This window comes from Lactuca sativa, chromosome 3 (assembly GCF_002870075.4).
Source record: "Lactuca sativa cultivar Salinas chromosome 3, Lsat_Salinas_v11, whole genome shotgun sequence".
NCBI classification, from domain to species: domain Eukaryota; kingdom Viridiplantae; phylum Streptophyta; class Magnoliopsida; order Asterales; family Asteraceae; genus Lactuca; species Lactuca sativa.
Genome location: NC_056625.2, coordinates 107723488 through 107738773, shown reverse-complemented (window position 1 = coordinate 107738773; position 15286 = coordinate 107723488). Strand labels below are relative to the sequence as shown.

General features: G+C 33.3%; 2 protein-coding genes across 2 annotated transcripts; both read right to left on the bottom strand.

The window, feature by feature from the left end:
* Positions 1-7165: 7165 nt before the first annotated feature.
* LOC111898041 (putative F-box protein At4g38870) lies at positions 7166-8356 on the bottom strand. The gene has a single exon (XM_023893991.2). It carries the CDS (start codon positions 8354-8356, stop codon positions 7166-7168), a length of 1191 nt encoding a protein of 396 aa, XP_023749759.1.
* Positions 8357-9156: 800 nt separating this feature from the next.
* On the bottom strand, positions 9157-12030 carry LOC111898045 (protein FAR1-RELATED SEQUENCE 5-like). The gene is made up of 4 exons (XM_023893992.2): positions 11950-12030; positions 10823-11876; positions 10294-10734; positions 9157-10217 (listed from the first exon to the last, which is right to left on the bottom strand). The coding sequence occupies exons 1-4, from the start codon at positions 12028-12030 to the stop codon at positions 9157-9159; spliced, it is 2637 nt and encodes an 878-aa protein (XP_023749760.2).
* Between the last annotated feature and the right edge of the window lie 3256 nt (positions 12031-15286).

Genomic DNA, 15286 nt, shown 5'->3' with positions numbered 1-15286 from the left:
ATTTCAAGTGACAATCACATACAAATATTTTCCAACGTCCCCTACACTTCTCGCAGATATCATAGCTCCCTTGACTTCTAGTACCCATGTTAGCAGCCTTGAACTCTTTGTCCATCGCTGAATGAACCTTCATTCTCTTTTTGAGTCGTGTATCCACATCAAGATCTCCCCCAATAGTCATCTCTGCAGTCTCTCTCATAGTCTGCAAAGTTGCAGTTCGTTCCTCGAACTTAGCAATTAGCTTGCAAGTGATCTGATCCACGATATTCGACTATTGTTCCTGCAATATTTGTGAAACCTCAACGACAATCATCTCCCGTATCTGATCAACAGTCAACCCTGGCCAATCCTGGCCCTCAGCTCCAGATCCAGAATGAGATCCCCATGTGAATTCCATAATGAAAACAAACCAAGATGCATCAGAAATGCCACAATACACTTGGCTACGATCACATGAGGAGACTACCCCTCGGGTTTGGGACTTACTTGCTACATGTACAAATCATGTGCTTTCCGTATTAGGGGTCCATACTACCTTCCACACGTACCCATATTTGTCTTAAGGATCATCACAACTACCCAAAACAAATATAACAACTAGGATACTCATACAACCTATTCTCACTCTCTTGAGAGGGACTAGTCATTCGAAAACTGGCTTGCTACATCCGTACTCACTCAAAATGATACTACCAACTCTAATTAAAAAGAACATCTTGAGTACTACATACTCCCTAAGTATCCTAGCATCAACACCTCACCCTGTCATCAACTGGAAAATGATCTCCATTGGTGCCAGTTAACTACTTCATGAATACAATCACATGCAACATAATTTAAATAATATTTGATTAAAAGATTCAACCCTACAATGGTTGGACTCAGACAAGAGCTGCACAATAGGACCAAATCCTTCACTCTAAAATTATTTAACCCATGCAACATGTAACTTAACATATTTAATTATTAGTTAATTCAGACTTGAAAGAGTCCTACAACAATAAGAAAGAAAACTATATAAGAAATAAGGCATCATACATTAGGAAATTTTGTCATGCAATTCATAAAGATCTCTATCCTACAACTAGCATGATGTTCTACCATATCATAACAAATAACAGTGTGGGTAACTTGGGGTATACTTTCTTGCTCTGGATGATCGTACACATTGCATCCTTCCTTGGTTATTTTTGGAAACCATTTAAAAACATTTGTAGTTCCCTAGTTTGAGTCTGGATTCACACAAATGTTCATCCAATTCTCTCAAACCATGGCTCTGATACCAACTTGTAATACTCTAAAAATCAAAGAAATTTAAAATTTTCAAAATCAACCATTTAACATCATTGTTTACAAAAGAGTCATCGTTTCCAAAGACATTATTTGAAAATCATAGTTTTTCCCAAGACCCAGTAACATAAAATAGGAAGAAGCGCATGATCACGCCTTCACTTTCCCACGATCCTTTGAAGTACCTGAAACCATAAACTAGTACTGTAATCTAAATCTTAGTGAGTTCCCCTAAAGTACCAACACACCACATAACAAACAAGCATACAAATAGGAGCAACCAACTTGACTAGACCGCCCCGCAGGGCCTACAGCCTATCTGGACTGCTCTACGAGCAACCGACCTGAATGGACCACCCCGCATGGCCTACAACCTATCCGGACCGCTCTACTGGCCACCAACTTGATTGGACCGCCTCGTAGGGCCTACATCCTATCCGATCATCCCCAAGTATCCTGGCCTATAGCACAAAGCAGGACCGCCTTAACCCAACACAATATGTCGACATTTGTAACAGATAAACATACACATAGAACCAGCAAACATAGATAATCATACACTTCTACCTATTGGCCATGTACTAGCATATAATTATCCTATAACTAAGATACATAAACTAGTGGGCCAGCATTGGTGTCTTCGACCTACGGTATAGTGAGGAAAACTCACCTCACAGTCAGAAAATAGTTGAACAACACACTGCTCTGAATGTTGGCTCTACAGATCACATATTGAACAGATTCAAATATGGCTTAAAATACCCAAAATACCATTAAGTTAAACTTGGTCAACCCTAGTCAAAGTCAAAGTCAACAGGTCAAAGAGTCAACTTGGTCCACTCAGCTGAGTAAATGGGGCGTACTTAGTTCCTACATTGGGCGTAATCCTGCCTTGACCGGAGTCGGGAATTTGACCACATACATGCATTGTATGCTCATAATCTTTTTTTTTCAATAAGAGCTTAATGCATTAAGCTCTAACATCTAAATTTCAGATCCAATGCCAAAATACCACTAAGAATCATAAAGTTTTTAACTTTATGACTTTGCATGCCCAATAAGTGCTTAATACACAAAATCTCAACTTCTTAACACTTTAAGACCTTCTAGAGCATGCATGGAGAAAAACTAAGCATCAAGACCACATTTTTATGACTCAAGAACCCTCATGCCATGCTCAAGAATCATCCTATTTGGGACCAAAAATGCCCAAAATGAAGAAATGGTTAGATCTATAATATAAGATGACAACTTATGAGCTTTTTACCTCTTGGAGGTGGCTAGCAAGGAGATAATCTCAAATCCAAGTTGCTTCTAAGTTCTTCTCACCACCTTCTTCTTTTTCAAGAATACCACCAAAGGACATAAACGAGCTCAAAAAGCACTCTTCTCACTTAGGGTTGGAATAGAGGGTCGTTTTCTTAGATGGAGGCTGATGAGATAATGAGAAATTAGGTGATAATGATGCTTATATATGGATTAAACCCTAAAAATTAGGGTTTGAGGTTTTATTACGTATGCATTATGTATGCGGTGTACGCCTAGCGTACTAGGGTCCGCCCTAGTACGCTCAACGTACACAACGTACGCCCATCATACTACCCCTTTTGCCAAAATCACAAACACTATGGGCCATTTTTACACTCTTCATTATACACAAGGACTAGAATGCAATATTTATTCATATATAGGGTTTAATTAGAAAGTACCTCAACATCGTGATGTTACAAAACAATTAGGTAAGATCATATTGGTGGTAGAGTCCGTTTGGTATACAGAGGATACTATTTGGAAATCTTATTTTAAACACCTCACTAAATCTAGCCTATACATCATTCTCGTAAGTAGATCAATCAGTATTATGACTGAAATAACTGACAAATCTTATTTATAAGTTCGTAATAATGTCTATGAATATAAATATAAGTTACACTTAAAGCGTAGTAAGTTCAACTTAACTTACATAAATTTCTTAGCGAAAAGTGGGAAAGTCACACATAGAATCTTGATCTGAAAGCTTCTATTTATCGGGCTCTTTGATGCCTCAGAACCTTGCTAGAATGAAATTCCCCAAAATCCCCAAATCCCAAGAAAATCGAAACTAGAGAGGGATGTGAGAATTGATTGTAGAAGAATGAAGAGAGTTGAAAGCTATTTATAGAAATCAAATGAAGGCACGCTGCACCGAGTATAGAGGCGCCCCGCACCTATGGTCGGAAGGTATGGTGCTGGCCCCTCTCAATTGCTGCCACGTGTTGCCTAGTTGTTGGTCCACATCATTATGTCGAACGCCTTCTAGAAGTTGTCACGTGTCAAGTTTTCTTGGTGCCACAAGTCCACCTCTCATAGTATCACGTTGGTTGGTCGGTGCAAGAGTTTGGCGCTCCTTCTGCAACGTGGCACACTCTGGTGCTGCCACGTCATCGTAACATATATTTTACTGAAATCTTCAAACGAACGTAACTTTTGCATACGAGCTTTGTTTTCAACAGTCTTTATATGCCTAGAATCCTCTCGATGAGCATTACAACTTTCCTTTAGGCCTCCACGGCCAATTCTTACTTTGTTTTAAATTCATATTTTTATAGAAATTACACTGTTAAAGTTTGAGCAAAAATTATAATTCTTTCATACGAGCTTCGTTCTCGTTTGTCTCTATATCGAAAAAATCGTTTTTACGCGATCTTCGAGTCTTGTTTATATTGTTTTTGTTAACAATCAACCGATCTAAAATTTGATTTCTATGTCACATACTGTTGTACTGTGTCACATCGAAACTTCGAAAAATCATAACTTCTTCATACGAAGTTAGATTTGGACGGTCTCTATATGCATGTTTTTGCTTTTATGATTACTGCGACTTTTATTTAGACTACATAGGCTAATAAGCGACTTATCTTCGATTCATTTTGTTTTACGACACGCTTTGCCGTATAGGGCTGAACGTAAAACTTCGAACAATCATAATTTTTTTTAATATGAAATCAGATTTAAATGTTCTTTATATCTACATAAATTGTATTGTACTACGTGTTTATGATTAAAATCTTATCTATTTTGTTGGGACTTCTTATAACGACACTCCTTATAGTTTTGTCATGCAATATCAAGAACTTATTATTCAATATCACATTCCCACTTTCACAACAAACATCTAAAAAAACACTTGCATATTAACTTCAAACCTCTAGAAAAAAAAATGTATAATGTTGTTAAATATCTATTGTTACATGTCACGTGAGATAAGAGTATTCAAAACCTTTGCTTTTGATCAATACTATTCCATACGGTGAATTAATGAAGACTCATCCTCATTCGAATTACGAACAATCTTCTTCTTTAGCTTTTTTTCCTAATCGCTCCCATTTTCTCTCCTATCATTTCGAAGATATTGTGCATGGCCCTAATTGAAATTGTTGTGCCCTCAAGGACCAAACTTGATACTCCCTTTTTATGTGTCCCTTCGTTTAACACATTGTACAACATCTAAGGACAATTGCATGGTCCATGCAACTTGCAACAATGTGCCTTTTTTCATTTATTACATGCTTAATTCGCACCGTTTTTCTACCATGTAGGCAATTATTGATCGTTGTCACATCATCAAATTTAATTGAAATATTTGTAATATATATTGCTTTTGTACGATCATTTTAAAGTTTAAAGTAAAGAAACTTTTTTTATCATCTTAGTGGTTCCCTTCGTAATAATAATAAAGATGTGGCAATTTGTGTGATCCATTTATCTATGACGACTTTCATCTTCTGTCTTGTTGTTTTTTTTTTTGAACGGCATGAATTATATTAAACAAGAAAACTAGCCAGGGGCTAGAGATTACAATTGTTTGATAGACAAAAGAGAAGTAAATCAAAATAGGACAGGAAATAGAAATACAAATACAAGAATTCTATAGATTACAGTGACAATCTAATATTGGGTCGAAGCACCTGGATTTCTCCTTTCCTCTTCCGTGCATTTATCCATAATTGGGACAACCTATACTCCAGCAACCAACCCCGATTTAGATGATGACTTTGTTTTTGGTCCGTGAGCCATATCCTTCCATTACGTTTGTAGCCTCTCTCTCAAGATCCGAATCCATCTTTAGTCCAATGCTTTGTCTATTGGGGTGATAAATCAATTATTTGATAAGGTTGCTCTTCCTCTTCAGTTTAGATCATCTACTACAACAGAAGGTGAGTGAAATGAATTGTCGATCCCACCAAATCAGGGGCAAAATTGTCCAATTTGTCCAATTAGTCCAGAAACCATCCAAAATTTTAGATGCAAGCTTAGCTTTTGACTAGAACTTGCAATAGAAACATGATCTTGTCGTCTTTGCCGGCTCCAAACAGCAACACATATGTTGTCTTGATCCAGGTCAAGATCCAATTTTCTTCAATACCTGCATATTAGGATGCAACACCAGAAAAGGAGAAGAAAAAAAACGCACACCAAGAATTATTATAATGTCCCTTAACCCGCAGCCCTGATTTCACACGAAAGGAAACCACCACGAAAAAGAACCTAATCACAGCCATTTCCTAAAGTATGTCTACCCAATGAAAGAGACTCACACCAAACACACGCTGGCTGTAATTAGGAGCATCACCAAAGACCCCAAAATACCCACACCCATCCCCCCCCCCCCCCCCCCCCCCCGTTTCTTAGCTAAAACACTCAGCTATCGGATCACAACACCAATTCTCCCATCTAGTTTTTCTATGTTTGCTTCTTGAGTTGATCCACAAATGGCTTAGTATTTGTATTTCGTTTACCAGGATTTTATGCGATTTGACTATGTTTGAGTGGATTCTATCGTTTCTGAATTTCCAGATCACCCACATGTATATCAACATAATTGCTTCCTGAATTTGAAGAAGGTTACAGTGTAGCATTTCGTTCAATGAGTCAAAAGATGATGGGAACATATACCACCATTTCTGTACACAGCTCCAAACTTCTTGTGAGATAGAGCATTCAGTCTTCTGTCTTGTTGTAACCTATGTTTCGTGTTATTTCTCTCTTCATAATTGTCAAACATGATCATAGATAAAGGATCGTAAAAGGATGAGTGTTTTTTGTGGGTCCCTCTATTGGTTGGATATCTATATATATAACGTGCAAAAGACATACACATGCAGATATATGTCATATTTTTTTAATGCACATGTATCGATACATTGTTTAGATCAAAGTCGCCCACCCTACATATGCATGGATTGGTGGTACACACATACATACATGCACATGTACATATACATTTCTATTTTTAACAAAAACACAACGCATGCATATGCATATGAGTATATCTAAATTACTAACGTATACATATCTAGATTCTAAATTCTTTTTTATCCATTTTCAAGGAATTAAATATCCTAAAAGCCCATAACGAACAAGTAAAAAAATACCATGTACAATGTAAAATTCACTCGACCTAAATCTACTCTCAAAAGTTCATAATCTGGAAATTTACAGAAGACCCGCATGTTTCTTCTAACTTCCACAAACTCCCCTGTATGAAATAATGAACAAAGCTTGTATTTCCAGATATCCAGAAAAAATCCCCGATTATTAACACAAAAACAGCAAAGAACAAATCAAGTATCATCAATGATAATATTGAACAATTTAATATCATTATTTCAACAGTAATATTGTAACGGATTACGATTAACATTACTTTTTTGTTGCTAGCTAGACCCTCGAAAAAACAAATCCTGATAATTAAGTTTTCTTAAGGGAAATAACGAAAATGGAGAGCAAGCAAAATTCCTGCCTTTTTCATTCCATTTCCCTTAACTTAATCCTCTCTCGAAAAAACGAATCGCTTGTTTGCTCCACGTTTTTCAATGCAACCAACGACTTGTCTTCAGTTATTGATAGAATAAACACTTGAATCCTTATCAAGCAAAAGTAGGGTCTCCTTGTATGAGTCAACAAAAATGGAACCAGATTTTGCAAATATCGAGGTACAATTACAGTCTTCTGAATACGGGTCACAGAAAACCAATGCAGCTGGCCCCCAGATTTCATTAAGCATTTCCATTATCGGTCCACCACTCTTCTTAAATCCTAAAATGTTTATTGATTCAAAGGGTGTGATAAGGGTGAACATCTTTGTAAACAAATTCGGAACACCATGACTCCTCATCCAAACAACACAAACTTGTTTCTCGCTGTTGGGATTGTATTCAAGCACGACAAGAGAATCCCTTACTTCAGAAATGGAAACATACGTGGAAGATAGATGTGCAAAACTTTTAGGTAAGTCTATCAGACTAAATTCTTGAGTAGTCATATCAAATGACATAATCATCTTATGTGCACCAACATCAAACATATCATCAATATCATCGAAAACAAACCAATAAATAAACTTATCTATAACTACCCGATACGATGTAACTTCAACAGGTTTATTAGGCAGTTTGCTACTAGGAATTACTCTCCAATTACCTGTGCTTAATGTGAAAACCTCAACTAGGAAAGGGACGCCATCCCTTTGTTTCATTTTCTTGCTGATGTTTATAATCTTGACAATCGTAGGGTCACTAGTGATAGGACAAACCCCAAAACCAAGAACAGTATGTTCAAACATCATATCTAACACACCAGGAACAACTACATCAACCGACTTTCTAATCGAAGGATTCCAAAGAACAACCACCAATGTTCCAGAATAATGACAAGAAGGATCTTGAAGAAAATCATATAAGCACAACAACCCTTGAGAGCTTCCAACCACTCGTACATCCTTGAATGGTTTAGAGAGCCCAAGAGCAGTCGGATCAATCTCATGGTGTGCAGAAATCGAGTTTAAAGTCTCATCATCAAGAATTGAAACAAGTTTTTTCCCAGTTTGTGTTAGAGGGACATGTTCTTCGTACCATACAATAAGACGGTTTAGCTGAGTATGGTCGAAGCTGTAAGCAGCAATAAACTCAGAACTGCCGATTAAAGTCTTCCATCGTTTTGAGACAGATCTAAACTGAAGCAATGGCTTAACTGGAAGTCTTTTAATGATTTCTACTTGAAGTTCAAAAGGTAGGTAGTCTGACATTTTGATATCTGGAGGTTGTTCACGATCGATATGAATTTGAAGGGATTATAATTGTTATAAGGCAGCAATTATCCCTACCCCATTTCCACTTAATCCTACCCCTCATAATTACATTTTACTTTTTTACTAATGATTACTTAATTATTATGTTTTTTATATTCTTTTAATACATTGTTTGAAGATATTATTTTAATTTACAATCTTTTTAAACTTTTTACAACATATCTTTTTCAAAACATTTTACGTATCCTTTTAACGTTTTTAATGAAGTTCCAAACCATTTAAACTTTTTACTTTTATTTTTCAATATACTTTTGTTGTTTGTAAAAATATTTAAAAAATGTTGCAAGTTAGTTTTAAAAGGTTAGTAAAAAAATTTAAAAAAAAAACCTTGTAAAGACGTTTAAAAATGATGTAAAATAAGTTTAAAAATATTTTAAAAAGTTTTGTAAAAAAGTAATAAAAAATTGTAATTTTCTTTTAAAAAGTTGTGAAATAATTTGTACGAAAGTTTGTAAAAATAGTTAATAAAAAACGTGAAGGGGGAATAAAGAAAATATTATTTTTATTTCAATTCTAACACTCCCATTTTTATTAAGCTTACAATATATATCCTTTTAATCTTAATAATTAGGTTATGATGTGTACATATTTTTATTCAATTTTTTAAAAAAAAAAAGTTCAAACACGACACAACAATAATAAAATAATATTTTAACGCAACAAATAATAAAAAAAAGTTCAAATATAAAATAATATTTGATGCAAAAAATAATAAAAAAGTTCAAATACATTCGCACTTAGTCTTTAATATGTATCCAATGTCTTTCAGAAGTACGAGACCTAAGTTGATTGTATAAATCAAAACGCGGCCAATACATAGTTTGCCATGTAGATGCAGACAGACTTTTATGGGTATTCCAATATGCTGTGGTAGGAGGCATTGGGTAATTTCCTTTCAAAAACACCGACATATAATGAATATTGTTTACAAGTACCAACGTAATGGCTCGATGGGGTTGAAAGTCTTCGGGGCCTCTCCAAAGAGGGAAACATGTCGTAGATTGTGCGTGGCTTAAACAATGAACGATCACGCCAAACTTGTTGGCAATCAAGTAACCAGTCAAAGGCATATGCAACCAATGTCGCCGGAGAGGTGCAGGTGACTCAAACCAACGCAATGACTGGTATACCTCATTAAACCCGTCAGTAAAAACTCTATGGTATGCATAATATTGACTCTCTAACTCTTCAAGCAATTGTTTTCGAATATAAAGCCACTGGTCTTCATTATACCCCAAACAAACAGCTACCGCTCGAAAGCCACAATTTCCATCACCTTCTACATCATGTATATCGTCGATGTAATCATGAAATATATCTGGAATACCATTCATTTGGAATGGATAATGTCTTCGGGGTTCATCATTTAAGTCAATCCCACACGAAAAGCTATAACGTTGGGGTTCATCATTTAAGTCAATCCCACACGAAAAGCTATGTCTTTCAGGTTCTTTATTTAAATCCATCCCATTAAACTCCGACGTGGTTGAGAAGCTGCATCTACGAGGAGCATGATTTGGAGGATTGACTTTCTTTTTCTGTTGTTTCTTCACACTTGGTCGTCCACGTGTGTTTTTTTGAACCGTAGGTTCTCCAACATCAGTTTTATGCGGATCATATATCTCTTCTAGCTTTCTCCTATAAAACATTTTCCCGGCTTTTGATTGCTTGTTGAAGTTTTCTTTATATTTATCCACTACATCATCGCAATTAATATCGTCGTCAACTACAGATGTCGTATCTGAAATATCAAGCTTCCTCCAAAAGATATCTATTGAATCCAAGGGTATACTTTCACCTGTATTGAAATATAAAATAATTATTTATCTAATATTTAAAAATCTATTTGTATGTTGGTAATTAAACATACTAACCTGAAATCGAATAGAAAGAAAGCATGCAAGCACATGGTAACCCACAACTGTTACGTAGTTTGCAACCACAATTTGAGGAGTCTAACATTACATCACCCAACCTTTGAACCTCTCCTAATATTATATCTAAAGCTTCGTTTGAAACATGGCCCCGCAACAATTGGAAACACGATAAGTTATGGTGATTGTAGCGAACAGTCAAGCTATTTTCAAAGCTTTCATAGATCGAAGTAAGTTGTGATTGCACGACTTGATTAATCCGTTGCACGAATTTATCAAGATTAGAGTTTGAAGAGTTTAAAATTTTCTTTAACTTGGAATGTTGACTCTCCGCTCTATTGGTCGTGTTGTTTCCAAAATTGAGATGTTGATCAACCCAAACAGACACAAACATTTCCTTGTACTTATTTAACCATGTATCATCTATGTATCTCATAACACCTATGAAGTAAATTAAATAAACAAAATAAGTACATAAACAATAATATGAAGGTTGTGATTTAGAAATATAGTTAATAAACAAACTTACGTGGATAATTTATCAACATTGATTGTAGTCGTTTGTAGTTTTCCGTGTATGTCATCAATGTTGGAGACTCAACTAGTAATTTCCACAGTACTCTAAAAGAGTCACGGTCGTCATCCAATGTTATGATCTTGCTGGAAATTTTTAAAATGTTTTGCTCAATATGCCATCTACAAAGTAACCGTGCTGCATCCGGAAACACTGTTTGACATGCATTGATGAGTGCCAACTCTCTGTCTGTGATTATTACACGTGGGTGCATACACTTATCGAGTATTGACTTTACACAATTTAACACCCAAGTATAGTTGGCCTCTTTTTCTCTATCTATAAAGGCAAAACCTACAGAGAATGTCTTCCGAGTTGAGGTCATACCAACAATTTCTACAAGCGGCTTATTATATTTGTTCGTTTTGTAGGTGGCATCTATCATCAACACATGTGGAAATGCACGCCATATCTTCCAAGACGTTGGATGGACGAAAAATAGATTCTCCAACTCATTTGAATCGCCTGTAGTAAGCTCATACAAATAATTATTGGTGTGCAAAAGGGACATAAGAACCTGCATTGGAGTTTTTCCTGCTTGCTCGCGTCTGCGGATCTTTTGTTGTGCGTTATATATTGTTTGAGCTACCGATACATTATTTTCGTTTTGCGCCTTTAAGGTTGACAGAATATCACGTGGCGCCAAGTTCTTTCTTGTTAGATCTTCCACCAAACGAGTCTCGTCAACAGATAACCGTCTTACATATGGATGACCCTCCATATGTTGTGCAGGCGGATGATTATGATCATCACATATTACCCTCAGCCTCCATTTATTATGTTCTTTTGAATACTTTCCTTCCAGTTCAAACTTACAATTAGTCTTTCTGGTTCCAGATGCTCTAACCGTGTTAGTAGCTTTATATTCACCCCCACGATCACACATAAGTATGACTTTATACACGAAGTTGTTGACATATGCCTTTGATCTTTTATTGATAATGACATATCCTAGAGAGCGTGCTTTGTTTTGTGTCCACTCAAACAATTCCTCACGAGACTTGAACATCTAAAATTGAATTTTAAGTGTTTTAGTTTATAAGAAAAATATAAAACTTCATTATGTGGTAGAAGTATATAACCTGTTTGGTGGAAAATGGCGAATTCTTGATAGAAGTATCTTCATCTCGAGCAAATACGTTGATTCCAAATAACTTAAACATCTCTATATACAAAAAAAAAAACATCAAATAATTTAATATTATTAAAATAAAAAACTATATTAATGAAAATTAAATATGTCAACTTTTTAAAATTTATGTAATCAATTAAAAATTAAATATGATGCCTTATTCCACCCGTTAGATAAAATAAAAATAAAAATAAAAATTAGAATGTCATTTTCTGAGTTTCATTAGTTTTTTAATTTTCAAGCTATGAAAAAATAAAGCTAATTCTTATATATCTATAATCCATCGTTAGATAAAAACAAATGAAGTTTAATTCTATAAATGCAAAATGACTAGAGGCAGTGAAAAGCCACACCCTCAGCAACAAATTTATTTCATAAAGTATGGAGATTGTAAACTGAATTTATAATTTGTTTTTGAAAACTAAAAATATATTATAAAAATTTAATTCATCATTAGACAAAAACAAGAGGCCGTGAAAAGCCACACCCTCGAATGTTTTCTTTTAATATTTTTATAAAGTTAAAGGGTATATTTTAAAATATCCTCAAAATAGGTGGGTTTCAAACGTAAATTTGTAGAATATAAAATGACTTACTTCTCTTTCCGCCCTACCAAAAGTGAATGCAGCCGTCCAATAGCGGTCCAATGCGGGAGAGCAGATTCCGTCGTCTAGAAGAGATTTCCGGCGAGGTATTATTTTTTATTTTTTTTTTTAACTTCTCTTTCTCTCGTTCTTAATCTTGCTCCTTCTCTTTTTTTCTCTTTCGAATTTCTCTCTATATCTCACTATCTGATGGTGGTTAATAGTGGCCAGCGGATGTTTCATGCGATTTCCGGTGGTTTTTAGCGGTGGTGGTGATATACCGGCGGTTGTGAAGGTGGTGGTTGGTGGACATAAGAAATTTGTTATTTTTTATTGATGATAATCACTTTTTACTGATTAGTTTATATAAGATGTAATTATAATATGTTTATTGTTGTATTAATGTTAATAGTTGGTGGTTGGTAAAGTGATTTTTCTTGGATTAACGAAAATACATATTCCAATACTTTGATTTTACTGAAAAAGCTGAAATCTTAAGAGTCAAACACTTCTTAAAAGTCAAACACTTCTATTGAAAATATACAATTTTCGGAACACACATTGGCTGAAAAAAAAAGTAAAAGTTGTCAGATATTAATGGATCACCTAAAAAATAATTATTAGGTGGGTAGAAATATAAAATCTGGGGTAGAAATAACGTCACCCTTGTTATAATTATAAGCGTGAAAGGAAGATTTAAAGATGCCATGAATCATTGGGCACATGGAGCGTTGCAACGTTTTGTTTCTATGGCGTGGATTTTGATAGACGTATGCTCTTCTTCAGTTGTCCTACGAGTTTTCCCGTCGGTAAATGGTAATACCTCTATTTTCTAATAGTCGTGCTTCAGAATTAATAGACGTATTAATGAAACTATAAGTGTAATTATCAAACACATGATAGCGTTAGCTCCACTACAAGAATAAGTATCTATAGACAAAGCGTAAAGGGACGATGAAGATCGTTGCTATACAAGGAGATATAGGGACGACTTGTGGTTCCAAACTAAGAAAGAAAGCCATAACCAATTTATTTTTGACCTTGAGATTTGTAGACGATTTGGCTGGTCTCAACTAGTTAGGTGGGAGATCCCCAGGGTTCCTAAAAATTTATAGGGACGATAATTAGTCTCAACTAAAACAAAATACTTTAATAATTTTTTAAAATTAATATTATAAAAGCTTTAAATTTTGGATAAAACTATTTGGAATTGGATCCTCTTTATATTCTTAAAGGACTCCTATTACTCTAACTTTTTTTCTAAAATAAACTAATCATTGTAAAATAATTATTTTTTAATAATTATCATTATATAATATTAAACCCCTCATGATTATTTTATTTTTTATTTTAAATAAAATTAATCATTACATAATTAAAAGGTTCAATTTAAAATTTTGTTTATAGAAAAAAAACTATCATTTTTATAAAAAAATATTAAAATAAAAATATATTTATTTTTTTCAAATCTATAAAATAAAATATTTTAAATAAAAAAATTAATTATTTTTTTCTGTTTTTAAATAAAATAGAAGAATGAGATTTTTGGTGTGTAGATTTTCATTTCAGATTGATGTATGCTTATGTATATACATGAAACAATGACCGCTATAAATATATGTAATGTCACTATATTTTCTATTAATAATACTTAGTTTTCATTTAAATATTTAATATCATTTTATTTTTATTTATTGGTTTATAAAAATATTAAAATATATAAAAAACGTTGACACGTTATATTATTATTTAATTATAAAAGAATAAAATATATAATAAATAAAAAGTTGATAGTAATTAAATGATAGATACGGGTTTCAAAAAAATAGTTTTTAGTAATCATACAAACTATTGATATTATAAATACACGGAAATTTATACCTAAAAAATCATTAATGAGAATGTCCCCTAAAAAATTTAGGATCCAATTAGTAGGTCCTTAAATTTTTCATGCGTAATTGAAAAAAACCATAATATTTTTTTTATTGCTATGGACATAACTTTATTGTAAAATTATCATTTTAACCTATATAACGAATTTCATGGTTAACTTGGTTAACTTTTTTGCAATATCAATTCTAAAAAGTTTAAATTTAGTACATGAGGGTTGCAAAAAATTAAACCACATGATTTTTAATTTTAATTTTTGTTTTTTGTATATTTTATTTATTTTCGGGTTTTTTTTTATAAAATTATACATTTTTTACTTTCTTTTTTTATATATATTTTATTTATTTTCATTTTTTAACTTTATTTTTCAATAATTTGATTTTTTGTATCTTTTGTTTTTAGTGAATATATAGAGTATATTAAAAAAAATTCTTTTTTTAGTTTTTTTCATATTTATTTTCGTATTATATTTTAACCTTTCATATTTTTATTATCTTTTATCTTTTATTTGTTTTCCAATTAATTGTTTTTATTTATTTATTTTTGTATTTTTAACTTTTTATGTATTAATATACTAGAGTATATTATAATTTTGAAAATTTTTAGGTTTTATAATTTTTTTTATTTTTATTCAAGTAAATAAAATAGTTATGTTTATATTTGTAATTTCGGTCCAACTTATTTTCTTTTTATTTTTTATTTCTATAGTGCTATTATATTTATGTTACGCAAAAATAAAAATTAAAAAAAATTAGCTTGTTTATTGAGATTTGGTGCTAATGTGTTATATAACTTGCAAATTAAATCATATTT